Raw genomic sequence first — 17,112 nt, 5'->3', positions numbered from 1 at the left:
AAATAACAGCCTTCAGGCTGCCACTGTGCAGGTTCAAATATTCTTTTAAAAAAAATAAAGCAACATCTAATCAAGTGGTTTTTTTTTGCCAATAAAATATTGCAACCTTTATTTAAAACAAAATGCAAATTGGCAAAACTTTGTGGAACGACAGGCAAAGAGGCCCTTCAAAGGGCCTTATTTACATCAAGTTTAACACTGTTCGCAGTTCACAGTCAGACGATAGTGAGAGAATTAAATTAGAAAAACAACCAAAATATATTACAATAACAATTAAAAACAAAAACAGTTGACAACACTGGTAGAGTGATTGGTGATTAATGTGTTTCATTTTAATCCATTCCTGCCCTCAGTGAGTTCACTACTGACACAAACAGCATGCCAAGCTGAGCGGGCTCTACCCCCCTGCGCACAACGGAGACATTTGGAAGCGTGACCTCCTTTGGTACAGACATTTCTCATTTTCTAGACACTGCAGCTAAGTCCGGGTACCCCCTAACCTGTTACTTCCCACCACCAGGGAATAGGCTAAAGGCTTTGTTCCATGCTACAGGCGACCAGAGTGCACCCTGGTACCCACCCATGTGCAGGAGCTGCTGGATGGTGCTGCTCGCGCTGACACGGGAGGTTTCCGAGCACGCTGCAGCTGCTGCCCCTCAGTTTCTGGCAGCTCCTGGTGAACAGCAGGCCTGGACCGAGTGTTTTAAAGGAGAAGGCAGTGGTCTGTTACATCTGCAGAAAACAGCTTCTCGATGTGTTAGTGTTTGTCCCAGCTGCTGCTGCCCAGGAGCACCAACGAGCAAAAGGCTGAGCACCTGAGCTGCCTGGGGGGCCTGCCTTGGGTACGCAGCGCAGACACCAGCCTCACAGACACCAGCCTCAGGTTTCCTCTGAGCACAGAGGCCGCCAGCCCAGCCCAGCCCATCGTGCTGCTCGCACACCCTCTGCCTGGTGGGGAGGGGTTGTTGGGCCTGCTCTGGTAACAGCAGATTTGGAATAGCTCTTGCCCCACGCTGAGGGGTTTTGTTCCTGCTGCCCACAGAGCAGTGTGCCATAAAACTCTGGGGTAAGCACCCCCAAATGGGATGCCAACGTGCAGCGGTTTGGGTCACGCTGACACAAAGCGGTGTCCAGAGATGTCCTGCATGAGAAAGACAGGAACAGGCAGGCCCCCACCTTCCCCACCACGTTCTGCGCCAGGCATGCTACTGCATTCAGCTCCGCTCTCCCAGCTGCCGAGTTTGATGCAGTCCCAAGCTCAAAGCTCTTAATTCAGCTTCACCCCTGCCAGCACTAATGAACAGTACAATTAACCCTAAGTGCTGCCAGCCAGGTGCTTGCTTTTCAGGTGCAGTGCAGGGGGAGAACCACACCTCTGAGTCAGCCAATGCCCCAGGAGCTAGGAAGGGAAAGTGCCCCACGAGCGCATGCTTTGTGCTTGCCATTACCAGGCCCTACATGATCCCATCCCCTGCTGCAAAGAAGACTACTTTAAATTCTAGTCCATGCTAGTGCAAGTTAATTAGAGAGCCTGGCTGCGACTGCATCTTTACCACACGAGGCCTTCTCACAGTGGTGAAGAAAGGAAACGCAACAGGAGTTTTTGCCTTTTCCATAAACAGCAGAGCAAGAGGTGCTCTGTGCTGGAGCAGTAACAGGGCTTCACTGTCCCTCGGGTGCTTTACACACACTGTGCAACGGCAAACACAGAAGCTGCTACAGTGGAGCCCTTGAAGGCTGAACACAAAAATCTAGCAGAGGGAAGGAAAAGGACCTGCAACAATGTGGAAGGAAGAATGACTGAATGTGAGCTACAATACAACCAAGCTTTTCCAGGTAGCGTCCTTTTGCTGTCCTTCCAGAGGGCAAGGGGAAATTCTCATTTGAGAATAAAACAAGATTGGGCAGGAGAGGCAGTGGAGGTAGAGGCAAGTCTGCAGTCTCTTATTTAGGAGAAAATAAAATTAGTGTCAAGTCAGCAGTACCTCTGCCGCCATCCACCTTTCTGATGTGACTATGACAATCAGCTACAGCAAAGAAAATGCTCCCTGTAGGAGTGATGACCGGCAAATCCCTCCAATTCCACTACGAGGTGTTTTACCTCCACTGAAGGGATCACAACTGGTTGGGCTTCTGTGTTGCTCCAAGTGGCTGAGGAGTCCCTGGGGAGCTTCAGAAGCTGCCTGGCCGCGGTCCTGGGCAGCCTGCTCCAGGTGGCCTGAGCAGGGGTTGGAGCAGATGGGCCCCAGAGGTCCCTGCCAGCCTCAAGCGGTCTGGGAGTCTCTAAAAGCAGGTGGCTTCTTCGGCTTGTAGTAACACAGCCTCAGCCCTGTCCCACTACTACCACCTTGGGGGCGGTGGGGGTCAGAAACCAGGCAGCATCTGGAGAGAAAGCATGGATAACCAGGGGAGGGTAACCAGTCCTCTGCCGGGGCACAATTAGTTGCTTAAAAAGGGTAAGAAAGCTTGAAAGATCTGTTCTAATAGCTAGAAATTCCAAGAATTGTTTGCTGTTTTGTCACTTTTGCTGGAGTTGTTCTGGAAGACTGGTATTCAAAAAAAAAAAAAAAAAGCTTCTTTCAAAACACTCATCAGAACTGGACTAATATTCTTACAATTTTCTGGTTAAAATACCTTTCCCCTGAGAGTAACCACTTCAGTTTCAGTCTGTTTGTACTAGGCTGGGAAGTAGTACAATGATGAAACCACGCGATTGTCTGCCAAGGCAAACACGACCTGCCTTCCTTGATTGTTTAAAAGGCAACATGAAGCAACACCGTCAGACTTTTTCCCTTTGCAGGTGACCTTTCCAAAGGCAGTTAGTTTGGTGCGCAGTGATGCCCAGGTTCAGTAAAGATGACTGAAAGAGATAAGGTAAACCACAAAAGCCCTCAGTAAAGTCTGCAAGATAACGGTTTGGTACTCTGCCTTACTGCTGAGTGTCACGGTGGAAGGAGGCCGGTGCAGCCTCCCCCTGCCCTGCTGACGTGCGGGCTGGAGCGTAAGGACCAGAGGAGATCCTGGACAAGCTGAAAATCCTACTGCAGGAGGAGATAGCAGGCTTCGTCAGGTAGGCTGGTACCTCCGAGTCAGGCTGACTAACCCACGCTGTACTTTCCTTTGTTGCCACTTGGGAACCAGCTCACTGACCTGTAGGAACAACTGATTCACTTTAATGCCTGTCACTTAGGGTGGAGGGTTTTTATTTTTTTATTTTTTATTTTTTTCCCATCATTTCACTCACTCTGACAGTGAAGCTCACACGGTCCATTTTACCTCGCATTCTGCTCCACTGGTGTGCATTCATGCGTCGTGCCACACACCTTTGCTTACCACAGACCAGTAATAGAATGAGGAGTCTCAGACACCAGCACCTTTCTCAAGGCTTTTCAGGCCACTGTCTCACCATGCTCCATGGAAAACAAACAGGGATGTGGGCCGAGATGGCCCAGCCTACTTCCGAGTACCAACAGGGCATCGCTTCTAGACCGAACTGGAGTGCCAACTGTCCACGGTCACACCTGGGCCCCAGCTCAACTCTAAATGCTCAAACTAAAAGCAGCACAGTCACACTTTAAAAACAAGTTAAAAAAAGCATTTTAGCAAAAAAATAAAAGATTTAAGGTGCAAAGCAAGCCAGATCCTCTATCATCACAAATAGTGTGAAGTGAGCAGCAGCATGCAGGGTAACGGGTACTGGAGACGGGTATCAGGCCTGTTTGCGTCCTCTTAAACCAACAGCTAGTTGAGGTCCTCCTACTTGCCAGTACACTTACATCTCAGGGTGCTGTGCGCACACAGCCAGCTTTCTGAGGCCCCCAGCGGTCCACAGCCAGCGCTAGGAGCAGGGCAGCCAACCAACCACACGATTGCTTTCATTCTGGGATTGTCAGCAGGCATCAAACATCAGGGACCATAACCCAGTGGAGCAGTAACACCTTTTGTCACGTTTTAGGCAGAGTGCACAGTTTACGTGCGTGTTCCTGCTCCACAGCATGAGATCCTGGTCCAGTCTTTAAAACACATAAATCAATTTTAAAAGATGGCCGTGACTCACATGTGTTGACATACCTAGTCACCTCCATGCCCAGGGAAGGTAGAAGCCTGCAGGCCCGGTAAGCAACGGGAAGCACCAACCCCAGAAATCTGGGTGAGGTGGCTGTGCTACAGCAGGAGGAGCAGGGCAGGCGGCAGGCAGGCCCGCTGCTCCTTCTGCCTCTGGCTGCACAGCACTGACTGCTGGAGGAGGGCGGAGACCAGCCAGGGGCTGCTGGGGCAGGGGCTTTGCCTTGCCTACCATGGGGCCTCGAGGTGCTGAAACTAAACTGGGGCGTCAACCTGGTAACGAGTTAAAAACAATTTAAAGCTTAAAACAAAAACCAACCCACCCTGTCCCAATAACAACACTGGCAAGTTGTGCAAGAGCCTCAAACTACTCACACACGACTATCAAGCGGCACCCATGCTAGACCACTAGAAATAGGAATCAACTGAGTGAAGGTGGGGTGGGGGTAACTCCAGTGGTAAGTCTGCCCAGCACTCCTGACATTCAGCTACAACGAAGACACAAACGTGGTGGATGAGGTGGACAGGAGGGAAAAGGGATAGTTCCATATATTAACTAATTTTGCAGTTCTCGTTACAGCAGCAAACAGCACTGTGGAAGTATGCCACCGGGGCTAGTGCATCCACCTCCAGCAGCTCTGAATACTGTCAGTGCATCAGACCCTTCCCCAGCTGCACACACCCTCCCGCAGAGCTGCTCAGCCCTTGGCACCACCAGCACCCCTGCGCCTTTCCACGCGGTGTCGGGGGCCGCAGAATGCGGTAGTGCAGACGGGGCGGATCCTGCAGCCACGCCAGTACTCCAGCCACCAGCCCCAAACCGTCCTTCCCAGAGAGAACCTGCCGTCGGTTCTCCTGCCTCTCCAAGGGAGGAGCAAGGAGCCTCCTTTCCTCGCCATACCAAGCAGACCAGACTGACTAGGTAGGGACAAACATCTGCTGTTCTGCCCCTTACAGCTTTAATCTACCCTCTCCATCCCCCTTTTCTGAGATGAACCTGTAAACGTGAGGAGAACTCAGTGATCTGAGGTACTTCACATACTCAAGTATCAGTCTTTCCTTTTGAAAGCATCAGTACAGAAAAAAGTCCCCCCCCTCCCCATGTGTACGTCTCTTACCCAGACTGACAGTAGCTACCTTTGCACCACATCGCTGATTTCTTGGACACACGACAATAAGTTATTAAGGACGGGGTTTGCCCCAGGGACACTAGCAGCTGTTGAGGACACCTGCAGTTCCTGCAGGCTGAGTTCCAGTTTGCTCACGGCTTCCCGGAAGGCAAATTTGTTGCGTGTATGTGGGATGCAGTCCACGTAGCCTGAGCAGTAATCCAACAGCTGATGCCCTGTGTCCACCAGCTGGCTGTTTGGTGTTGGCTCAGCGATGGCACTCGAAAGGAGGTCTGCGCACTCCAGCAGTGCTTCCTTGCTGATTTTGTCTGCTGGGATTTTCTCGGCCGCCTGTTTGGTCTTTCTTAGCGCTACTTTTGCGCCAGCCGTGCCGTTGGCCATTTTCACTGGGGAAGACGATGACAGAGGCACTTGAGGTGGAGGCATCACAGGCCTCCCGGATTTTCCACCAACAGGTGCTGCTGCTGCCTTCTTACTCCCTTCGCTTGATTCCAGTCCATGCTGCGCTCCCGCCCCGTTGCTCAGTTCTTCTGCTGCATCTGCACAAGCAGCTGGCTGTTGGAGGAGCCTCATCACTGGTGGTGGAGGTGGAGCACACTTTGGTTTTACCCGTCTGGGCCGGTCCCTGTCGCCGGAAGAAGTGACCTGATGCTCAGATAAGAGCTTAAATTTATTACCCTGAGAGTCTGTGCCAATGAGCTGCACGTCTGCTGGAGTGTGTTTTAGAGTGGGTGAGATTAGGACTGGCACTTTGTGGTTATGAGTGGTTGGAAGTATTGCTGCAGCCTTGACTGGAGAGGACCACCCCGGTCTCTCGCCATCTTCAAGGGCCCCTTGCCGCGGGCCACTGTTTTTTTCTTTGCTCTTAGGAGCTGCTGCTAGCCCTGGACTCTCCTTTTCTTCCAAACCAGAGGGGGTTCGGAAAGGGAGAGCTGTGGCACCCCTTGGCAAGAGTTTTGCTTTTGGTCTTTCTCTGGTCAAAGCAGGGCCTTCTTCCAGCTTTTTGGGAAGCAGGTCGTTGGCCCTCCCCATGCTCTCATCAGGCTGAGAGGAGGTGGACACTGTCCGTTCCAGCTGGATTTTTGACCTCTGGGAATTTCTGGGAAGGGTCATTGCCATCCTATCCTGCTCTGGAAGCCCTGAGGACATGGAAGATGTGGAGTTTGACCTTGGAAAAGGCTTTGAAGTTTCTTCACTGCCAGTAGGTTTTCCTGGTCGTAAACCCAGTGTCTTTTTAATCAACCGTGGTGTAAAGAAACCTGTGATGCCTGACCACCCACCACCAGTGCTTACACCCCCACCACTGCTGGTGCCAGTGCCATCATCGTTGTAGAAGGTCCTCTGCACAAAGCCCCCACCGTAGCACTTGGGTGGTGCCAGGCTCGCGTCCTGCTGCGCGGGTGCAAAAGCGAACCCATCCACATGCTGCAAGGAAGCAACAGATGAGAAGTTACCCGTTAGCTCGTATTTCTTGTGGGGCTGATTCTCCATCTCCCGGAAGGAACTGCTGCGCTTGGGAGGTGTGGGCGCATTCCTCTTCTTCATAAAGGAGCTGAAGAAGCCACCTTTTCTGTCCCTGGTGAAAGTGGTCTCTTTGGCATCCTCCAGCAGGCTGCTGGGTGACTTGTCCCTCTGCTTGCGAGGCAGTGCGGGAGACCCACTTGTTGGCTGTGTGCTTCTGATAAAACCTAGACAGAAGAAACAAGCATGACTATTCAAAATCTATTTCCATTTCCACTCCCCTGTCCTGCAGCGGGCTGTAAAGGCTGAGCTGCCCAGGATCTGCAGAGACAGACTGCGAGAGAAGGTTAGCACTTTTATTTTTGTGCAAGGCTGATCTGCTTTTGATTTTATTCAATCCGTTCCGCTTGCACGACTTGCCTGTTGTCTGCATTGGGGAGGCTACTTAGGAGAGACGTCAGGAGAAAGGGAATTTACTCTTTCTCCCCAGTTTCTTACCCACTTCCTGTAGTTTTTTTCTCCTTCCCAAATACTGCAAGTATAAAAGAGAATCTCTTGTTGCATTGTCAAGTTTAGTTTGGAAGCTGTCATCTTAAAAATACAGCAAAACCAAACTTAAAAGAAAAAAATAAAATGGGCTTTAGCAGAAAACCACTGAAAAAGCTGCAGCATTTTCTATTTAATTGTAAAGGAGTAGGCTGACAAACAGCCCTAATGACACAGCTGCTCAAGGCACCAGCCTGCAATATGTTGTTTCAAGATTTTGGTTCTTTGCTCCACAACCTGAGAGCAGAACAGAGAAGTCTGAATTGCGCCTGTACAGATGTGGGCTCATCTTAGCTCTCAAGAGTAGTCTCTGCCTTCTCAAGACTGAGAAGTGACACCTGTACTGTTGACCAAGAGCTCCCACTCTGTGCTGTATCATTCTGTGCTACCAAAGAACAAAGCCATGCTGATTTCCTCCCCACAAGTTATCTTGTCTCTCAGTAAATCTTCCATCATTGTGACCTCTCCACCTCTCTAATCCAGGAAGAGTGAATGCAGCCACGGGGTGTCCAGCCCTGCCTCTCCTGCCACAGTACCACAGTAAGTCCTGCTACAAACTGAAAAAAGCCAACGCACTTTATCGTATCTTGACTGGAACATGAAATTTTACAAGCCAGGATACTGGGTTGCAGAGCTCCAGCTGGTGGATGTTCTGTTCTCTTCCATTTGGTACTTCACAACGGGAGCAAGTCTACCCACATGGCCTCAGCGCAACTGTCCTTGTGCTCATACCTGGTGCTGAGCTGGAAGCTGAATGCTCCAGAGTATCTTGTGTTCCTTCAATGTTCTCCTTGTTCTCTGCCTGCTTCTTCAGTGTTCTAGTCTTGGAGGGAAGCATGGGCAACCGGGGCAAGTACGGAACTATGGATGAGGAGGAGGCTGTTCTTCCGAGCTCCTCTGCTACCTCTGTAAGGGGAAAAAGCAAGTGGAATCATTGGAACAAGGACCAGCAGAAGAGGAGGAAAAGCAAATATGGGTCTTTACTGCAGACCCAGAGAAGGAAGAAGAGATACATGTCTGAAAGAGGAAGCAGTTTATAAACTTTTTGTTTTTTATTCCAGTCCAGAGGTGTTTAGTGTAAGTGATGTTTTACATAATGACTTCAAACTCATTTACATCTTTATAAATTCAGCCAGAAATGGTGGTAGGATCTGTACAAGCTCTATGCTGGGTTAAGGTTGCCCAAGAGCTAAAGCTCACGCTGGATACATTTATCTCTGTTTCTAATTAAGGTGCCTCGTGTTGATCCCCTCAAAGTTGAGTCCTCTCTGCATCTGGACCTAAGCTGCTTTGTCAGAAGCAAAGCACTGCACCTGTCTATTAGAAGTGACGACTGCTTGTTTCCTTCCCAACATCAACACAAGGTATGTGATTTAAAAACAAACAACCAAAAAAAACCTCCTGGCCACCCGCAGGTTATTATTTGTGTAGGCCACTTGATGCGCCTATTATAGATCCTCCCTGGTAGAATTTCCCCTTGGGTGTTTTTTTCGGTAGTGAGGAAGTGGATGGATGGGCTTCATATTTAATTTCAAATTTGAGATGTTTAGACAGTTGTGCTTGTCTGCTGCCTAGTACCACACGTCTCACCAGTATTTCTCTCCTAGTTGACTAGATTTGAAAGTTGCATTGCAGATTCACTGCTAAAAGTAGCTAGGTAGAAAATGCAGAGGTTAAGGCAGATTTAATTTTTTTTTAAATGAAAGCTGGTAGAATACTACTGCATGACCTAAATTCTGCAGTCAGAAATAGACTGTGATATGCATGCACCTTTTTCTCTCACTCACTATTCCTCCCTCTCTCCAGTCTGGGAAACAAGAGGCTTCCTCTAATAGAAGAGACAATATTCCTTAAATGAACTCTTATCTGGCTGCTCAAATTAATTACTATGCTGTCTCTGTATTGAAGTGTCTAAATTTTATTCAGTATTCGTGCAGAATGTAAGAGGATGTATTGATAGACTTATGGATAACAAATGAAGTAAGGGTGAAGCCTCATTGCAGCCTCCAGAGCGAGCAGATGAGCCTTAAGAGCCTGTGCAGAAGAGCACTCCGGGGGATAAACTCCTCTACTGTTTCAGAAACCAAGCAACAGGGGTTCTCACCCTCCGAGATGCTCGAGTCGTGGAACATGGTTTCAAAGGCCTGGTGGGTCTCAGCAAAGGAAGGTCGGTCAGGCGGGTTCCACTTCCAACCTGCAGTGTGAGAGCGCAAAGTAAGTCTCAATGCCTGTAGCAGGTAGGAGATGATTTTTTATTCTTTTATTAATAGAGTTTAAATTTGTTATGCAGCATTAGAGAGCTTTTCATGGCAAATACTAAGCAACACACTTGGAGGATGTATTTTGCGCAGCCATGTCAACGACTTGTCTCCTGCAGAGGTGTTATGTTTGCAGAGAACTCAATTTCTTTCTCTTTTGGTGATTCCATAGTAAGAATCCTGCTCACAAAAGGACAGTACAATTTGCCACAAAATGCTATCCAGCTGTAATCAGAGATGACAGTTTTTGAGGGTTCTTGTTCCTTAGAGACCAGACTCATTTTACATCGGTGACCAGGTACGTGTCAGGTGATAGGGACTTCTCCACGTTAGCCAACAAAATGTCACATAAGAAGCAAGGATTTAGAATTAACCACAGATTTCACCCATCCCTCCCAGGCTTTGTTCCCTGAGCTGGAAGACAATACTCACACGCCCTCATCAATTCATAAACCTTTGGAGGGCACCCCTCTGGTTGTTCCATCCGATAGCCCTTTTCCAGCAGATCATACACCTGAGAGAGGTCAATGCCTGGGTACGGTGACATCCCATAGGTAGCAATTTCCCATAACAGCACCCCAAAGGCTGCAAAAGGAAGAAAACAAAATTCCTGGTCATAAGACTGCCCACCTCCTATGTTGCTTGTTATATTGTGGCCTTTACTGCAGTTTGAGGCAGAATCTCTTTGATGCAGATACTTCAGGTCAGCCTAGGTGAAGACATCACACACTAAAAACCCTATTGATTTGTGAAGCTGTGGCCTGGCGTGCACCTCCCCACGTGTTTTTGCCCAGGATAGAACCCAATTTACTCTTTAGGCTAGCAAAGAAAAAAAATGAAACACTGCAGTTGAGTTTTCTTACCCCACACATCTGATTTGATTGAGAAGGTGTTATAGGCCAAGCTCTCGGGAGCAGTCCACTTGATTGGGAACTTGGCTCCAGCATGAGCTGTATACGTATCTCCAGTCATAAGTCGACTTAAGCCAAAGTCGGCCACCTTCACCACATGATTTTCTCCAACTAAGCAGTTCCGTGCTGCCAAGTCCCTGTATAAAGACAAGAGGCACACTCCTTTACTGGAGCAAGAGCAGGGATTTTGAATACAGTCCAGTACTAGCACAGCCTGCCCCCTGCTCCTGCAGGAGGAAGCAGTCCCTTCATACAGCAGGTAAAGACAACACGAGCTCTGTTCTAAACAGTGTCAGACACTGAGTGGACATATTCCTAGGAGCAGTAAACTGGGATTAGGGCTCTTTCCAGTAAACTTCCAGTAACGATAGCTGCTACAATGAGAGGTTCATGTTTCTGGAGATTAGGATGAGATCAGCAGCTCATCACACCGGTACCAGCTTTATGGCACTGCTTTATCCAACTGGATAGGATGCCATGGTTGGCATGGTCTTGCCCAGAGCGGGGACATTGGAACAGGACACCACCAACTTTCACAGCCATCAGGCACATGCACACAAGATTGAAAGCCATGGGGAGGAGGTACTGCAAGACAGCATTAAAGCCAAAACAGCCAACGCATTACCTACTGTGAAACCTAACTCTGGAAAAAAATCTCCCCAAAAGCAAGAATTCCCAGGCCATCACATTGGTGGCCTGTCCACCATTACAATCTGACATTATACCACCTTGATGTGACTTCACCTACCTGTGAATGAAGTTCTTTTTCTCCAGGTACTCCATAGCAGAGGAGATCTGAGTGGCCATATAGAGTAACACAACGGCACTCACTTCCTCCCGGTTGCATTCCCGTAAATAGTCTAGTAGGTTCCCATATGGCATGTATTCTGTCACAATGTAAAAGGGTGGCTCCAGGGTACACACACCTAGCAGTGAGGAGAAAGGGGCATGTGAATAAAGCTGCCATTGCTTCCCTAGCTTATCGGTGGTCCCGATGTTATACCCACTCGGTGCATTTTGTACCAATGAGTGTTTCTCTGGAAATTGAAGACTTTCATCTACAAGACCTGGATTGATGCAGCCCAACTTAAAATTCAGTGCTTCTACCTACCTCTCTGTCCATCTACTTTCTGGATAGTGAGAAACATGTCTGTTAAAGCACCACTATTCCTATATACTGTACATAAAGGATGTATACCATATATATATATAGAATATTGCTACACACTGTTGTTTGGAGGGTTACAGGATGAAATAGGAGTTATTTTGAAGACCTATGATTTGCTTTTCTTCCCCCCCTTCTTTCTTAAAGCTAAAGAGTGGCCAAGTGGAAGCGGGTACCTGTCAACTGGCCAGATTTCCAGACCGAAATGTCACTACAGAGGAATGTGAAGCACTCCCATGTGTGCTAGCTGGGTAAGCCATCAGCACGGTGGGACCTACTCCTGAAGCAGCATTCTCCCACATTCCTCAGATGACTCCTTGCTACAGTCACTGCAATCATGTACAAAGTATGTATTAGTGGAGGAGGAGGGCAACAGGATACTCATGTCAAATCTGTGAACTCCCACTGCAGCACTGCTGGATTCCTGCTGATACTGTTATCTACATTCAGTAGTAAAACATGACTACACTGCGTATCAGAAAGAGCAAAAATGCATCTCTGATGAGCAATCTTTTTAGTGTCTACTGCTGGAACCAGACAGGGCTAGGCAGACACTTCATCTGTGTTCATTTTTTAAAAATGGGCACAGAATAGGTGACATTATTAAAATCCTTCACATTCTTCACATTTCTCCTTTTATCCTAGGCTTGGCTTGACAGCTTTGCTCCTGAAAGCAGCAAAAGTCCAGACGCAACCAAACACTAGTGAAGGTTTAATGTGTCCCCTTAAGAATCTTTGTACATGTAGAATTAACAGCTATGCAGACTATGTATTAGTGATCATGGTATCATGCACGTGCCGGTGAGATAAACAGGGCACAGCCAAGCTGAAAAGCCTGCAGCTTTCTTCCACTCATGCTGTTTGATCTGACTTGCATCTCCACTGCCTTGATCTCATGTACTTATTTGGTGATAACACGATGGTCCTTTGCAGCAGTAGTGATCTGGCTGTCTTCTGCTCAGTTACAGATTGATTGCTTCTACTCACTGCAGCTTTTTCTATAAATGTCTCTGAGTTGAGAATTACAAAGAACAGTATTTGTTGTACTTCCATTGTAATTTTTTTTTTTGAGTTTTCTTGTTCTGTTCTATCAGAAAAATAACTAATGGAAAATAATTTTATAAATCTTAGTTAACTAAGTAGAAAAAAAATCTAACTTCACTGATATCTGAATCCTGGAGAATAGCTAAAGGCAAGGGTACAATCTGACAGGAGACTGTACCGCAAACTTTATATAAGGCACAGTCATGCATCAGCAGCAAAGTTGCCTACTAATGTGACCATATTTGATGATTTATTTAAAATTGGTGTCTCAATACTACACAAAGGAGTAAGCTACCAAAAATATCACCTCATAACCTGACCTCATTCAAAAAGTTATATAAATACATAAAATCTGCCACTCCTTTTAAAGGAGAGGGATTTCATTTTGGCAGAAGCCTGAGTAAGAATAGAAAGACGAAGGTATTTCACTAACCTAATAACTGCACTAGATTTGGGTGCTTGATTTCCTTCATCACAGCAGCTTCTTTCAAGAACTCTTCCACCTCCATGGTATCTTCCTAGACGAACAGAGAAGGGAAGATTAATCTTCATGACCAAGGGCTGCTTAACACTACATATTTTAGCTGAATATAAATAACTCTTATCTCTGTTCTGCTGTTTTGCCTTTTACCAAAGCAAAAAAGGGTCTATAACACCCCGGAAAAGCTGGCCTGCAGCATGGCCAAATAATGGATCTGCAGTACCCAGAAAGTGTTAGGCTCTACCAAGCAGGTAGCCACTGGGGCTACCAAAGCAGCTGTGGCTAGTAAGGGGATGACTCTAAGAGTCACTGACTTAGTTTGCCTGTCTAGCTATAAAAATTAAGCTTGCAATCTCCCTTACTTAGGGGGTACCTAGAAGGTTAACATTCAACAGTGGTGACATTCAAACAGAAGACTTTGAAAATTAATATAAATGGAGATGCTGATTTTTTTCAGAAGTAAGGGAGAGGTAGAACATACTTCCAACACCTTTCATTACTTAAGCTTCCACAGCTCTTCTGAGGGAAGGGAAGTGGACGTGTGGGTAACCATTTCTACAGATCTGACTTGGCCATGCAGTTCCTGCAGGCGCTTGCTGGACCAAATTCCAAATTGTTTCTAAGCCACATGCACTGCTGCAAGTTTGAAAAGCTAACTTAGCTTGAGCTACTCTCAGTTATAGAATTTATGCAGACTAGTACACTCCGTTTTCATATATTCGTATCATTAGGTGGTATAATTGAGAATGTGACAATTCCCTTACACTGACTAAATGAACAGTGCACAACAATCTGAAAACTCACCTTTAATGTCTTCACAGCGACCGTGAGATTGTATCTCTTCCAGACACCAACGTACACCTCGCCATACTGCCCGCCCCCAAGTTTGTGCTTCATGGTGATATCAGTCCGCTCCATCTCCCACTTGTCGTGGATGGGGGACACTCCATAGACAGTGGGCTTATTGCACTTAGGTGCTGGGTAATGCAAAGTTGTCACCAGGCCGTCAGCTACTGTAGAGTGATGGTGCACTAGCTCTGCTAGTGTGCTGAAACGGCTCTCTGCTGTCACATAAACCTGTTGAGAAAGGTCCAGGAATCTACTTAGTTGAAGGCAGCTGAGAACTTTCAGTAACACTGGAAAACAGGTACAGTAAAGACATTCTGACAGGTTAAAAACAAAGTAATAGAACCAGATTTTAGAATACTTGTTCTCTGTTTGGGCAAATGAATATTCCTCCGCAGGACATTTGCTTGCAGAACGAAACGAGACATAAGGGAGGCTAGAGCAGTGCTGACTCCTGCTTTGTGCTTTACAGGACTAGAAACCAGAACTCTTGTAGCCATACCTAAGTCCAGTTTCTACATCTCTCAGCACAAAATACTGCCATTTGATCAGGGTTAAAACTGCTGACTCACCAAAGCTCTGCTTATTCTAGGAAGACCAGTGGAAAGGTATCACCACATCAAAACAAAAACACAACCGCTTTGCTCTCCAGCTACTCTTTCAGCCAGAAAAGTGCAGTTTGCACTCCTTCCAAAGTGGTGTTGAGTGTTACAACCAACCTCTTGGAATAAAATGTTCTTTCTTATACTAATAAGCCAGTGGGGCTTTCTCACATACACTCCTTCTTTAACTAGCAGCCTGCAACTTGAGATTCTGCACCACCTCTTAATATTTTTATTTCCTTTCCTCACAGCATTGTCCAGAAATCCTTACCTTTCCATCTGAGGTGGTATTGATCCTGTAGTGGTAAACACGTCCCTCGTACCTGAGCGAGATGGATAGCTGCCCGGGGCTGCTCTCGCTTTCACGAACCAGGAAGCTGCCGTTGATGAGACTGCTCAGCAGATACTCTGCTGCACTGCGTGACACCGGCCCATGGTACCATGAATGCTTTTCCAGGCTGTTCACTGGTGTGATGTAGTTGCTTGGTACCCAGCCCTGCCCATTCTTCGAACGTACCTCGCTCCATTCACCGTTCTGGTTGTAACCCAGGACTCGCAACTTCTCACCTATGAGCAGAAGGAAAAAAGCAGAATAAGCACAATACAATCTACAGGGTCTCATCGAGTCAGCTGACAGGGAATGTCTCTCTAAGCCTGGGTTTGTAGCTAACAAAAATCTGCAGCAATGATTTTGTAATTAAATTGCTATATATAAGGGATTTATGATGTAAAATTTCAGACAGAACTCCTTATGCACTGTTCCTAAATTAGTACCACAGTGTGAATGATCAACTCAAAAAGCTTCCCGCAGTCCACGTTTCTGGACTAGAAAGCTGTTTTTTTGGTTTTTTTTTGAGGGATGAGGTTTGTGTCCGTCTTCATGACATTTAATAAATAATTTATATTATTTATAGAGATATAGATATAAAAAATGGCATTTTTTTAACAGTTGTGCAGCAGAGCATATTCTTATATACATACTGAACAAAAACAGAAAATCTTTTTGCCATTCTTAATTCTTGATTTTGCTCCAGCTGAAAGTGCCGAATTCTGTTTTCGCCAATAATGTAAAGGTTTTCCCAAAATAGGTGTCTCACGTGGCTAGTGATCTGGGGAGCCTGGATGTAGCTGGGATAGATTGTTTGGTATTATACGAAGCTGTATCTGTACTAGGAGAACTGCCCAGCAGGTGTCGCTCCAACACAAGTGAGAGAGGGAGTGTGTAACCTTCTCTAGGTGCACTCATTCTGTTAAATGGAACAACAGAAGAGGAATTCTGTTTTCTATTTTCTCTTGCTAAGTTTACAGCCTAGTAGCTGCCGTGTGATTCCGAGCCTTACCTTTGGTGATACTGAGCGTGTTGTCACCGCTTGCTACAAAATCATAAAGTGCAACAAAGAGGTTGGGATCGCTCTCAGTGGCTCCAAGCAGGTTCTCCTTGGAGCTCCACCTGATGGCTTCGTTCAGTGCCTGGGGTTCAACATCACAGCCATAGGGGCGGTGCAAGGCCTCTGAAGAAAGAACAGAAGAGGAAATTACTTTGTGTGCAACTATAAGTAAATCAAAACCCAATGTGCAGCAGAGCAAAGCTCCTACTGCACAATAAGCCCTTTATGCAAAGGGAACACAACGCGTGCACGTCTTAGATCAGAGTTTTCAGTCTCCGCTTTGCTGGCTCTTGAGGTTAGTGCTAAAAGGAGACTAGAGAAGATGATTAACTTCATAGAGAGTAAATAGCAAGCTGTGTACAGAATGTTTATACTAAGTATTTATTCTATTACTTTTATTTACATACACATCTATTTGAAAGCTTTTAGGTATTCACAGACAGAACAATGGAGGAGAAATTAAAAGTGCTTTTTCAATGTGAAGTAGTAAAGCAATCCTTTTCAAGACTGAAATGTCATGTTTTTCATCTTTATTGTTTCTGTGGCTTGGATTTGAAAGCAACATTAGAAATAGAGGTAAGACCGAATGAATTATGACACATAATATGCAATAGTAACTGATTCAGTATGAGTAGAAACGACAGTGATTTGTGATACATTTCAAGACTATGCACATAAAAAGGCGGAAAGCAGACAGGGCAGAAAGTAGTGAGGATGATGCTAACCATTTAGCAGCGGTGTTACTGAATGCCAAGGCAATTCCGTTTTTCTGTTTCAAATTAAAATGGATGCATACTTGTTAGTAGAAGGGAGTGGGAAGAAGAATCAGTCTTGAACATGTTTTACAGACAGAAGTAAAAAATAAAGTTCCTGTGATGATGAAAAGTAATCCAAATATACAAGGTTTTGTAAAGAAATAAAGTAAAGAGCAAAAGTATCTGAACACTTCCTGGTCATGCTGTGGTTAAAAAAAATGAGTGTCAAGACCATCATTGGCTTTCTAATTCATAGCGGGGTTTTCCAGGAACATGTAGCTCATTAAATTTCAATGTTAGAACACAAGAAAGAGCAAAGATGTAGTTTCATACATGTGGGGTGCTCAAGGGGCCAAAAACATAAAAGGGTAATGAAGTAATAAGTATTTCCTCTGAAGGCACAACTGACATATGTTCCTGCCCCAAAGCCTCTTGTTGAACTTGGGTTTGAAACTGTATT

General features: G+C 46.3%; 1 protein-coding gene and 1 long non-coding RNA gene across 4 annotated transcripts in view; one reads left to right on the top strand and one right to left on the bottom strand.

Moving 5' to 3' along the window:
• Positions 1-77: 77 nt before the first annotated feature.
• ABL2 (ABL proto-oncogene 2, non-receptor tyrosine kinase) overlaps positions 78-17,112 on the bottom strand; it is a 46,605-nt gene continuing 29,570 nt past the window's right edge. For all 3 annotated transcript variants that reach the window (XM_083845883.1, XM_083845885.1, XM_083845884.1), the window contains exons 2-11: positions 15,850-16,020; positions 14,781-15,076; positions 13,866-14,138; positions 13,014-13,098; positions 11,120-11,297; positions 10,324-10,508; positions 9,893-10,045; positions 9,307-9,396; positions 7,935-8,108; positions 78-6,883 (exon numbers count right to left, since the gene is read on the bottom strand). In XM_083845883.1, the coding sequence (XP_083702009.1) occupies positions 5,199-6,883; positions 7,935-8,108; positions 9,307-9,396; positions 9,893-10,045; positions 10,324-10,508; positions 11,120-11,297; positions 13,014-13,098; positions 13,866-14,138; positions 14,781-15,076; positions 15,850-16,020 (3,290 nt within the window). In that variant the 3' untranslated portion in view covers positions 78-5,198. The remainder of the gene's footprint in view (positions 6,884-7,934; positions 8,109-9,306; positions 9,397-9,892; positions 10,046-10,323; positions 10,509-11,119; positions 11,298-13,013; positions 13,099-13,865; positions 14,139-14,780; positions 15,077-15,849; positions 16,021-17,112) is intronic.
• On the top strand, positions 8,115-14,897 carry LOC310903171. Its single transcript, XR_014587317.1, has 5 exons — positions 8,115-8,279; positions 8,435-8,566; positions 9,206-9,416; positions 11,684-11,787; positions 14,761-14,897. It is a non-coding gene; the product is annotated as an uncharacterized lncRNA (long non-coding RNA).

Source organism: Anser anser, assembly GCF_964211835.1.
Source record: "Anser anser genome assembly, chromosome: 8".
Classification (NCBI taxonomy): Eukaryota; Metazoa; Chordata; class Aves; order Anseriformes; family Anatidae; genus Anser; species Anser anser.
The sequence above is the reverse complement of the archived record's forward strand: the minus strand, read 5'-3'. Positions and strand labels throughout refer to the sequence as shown.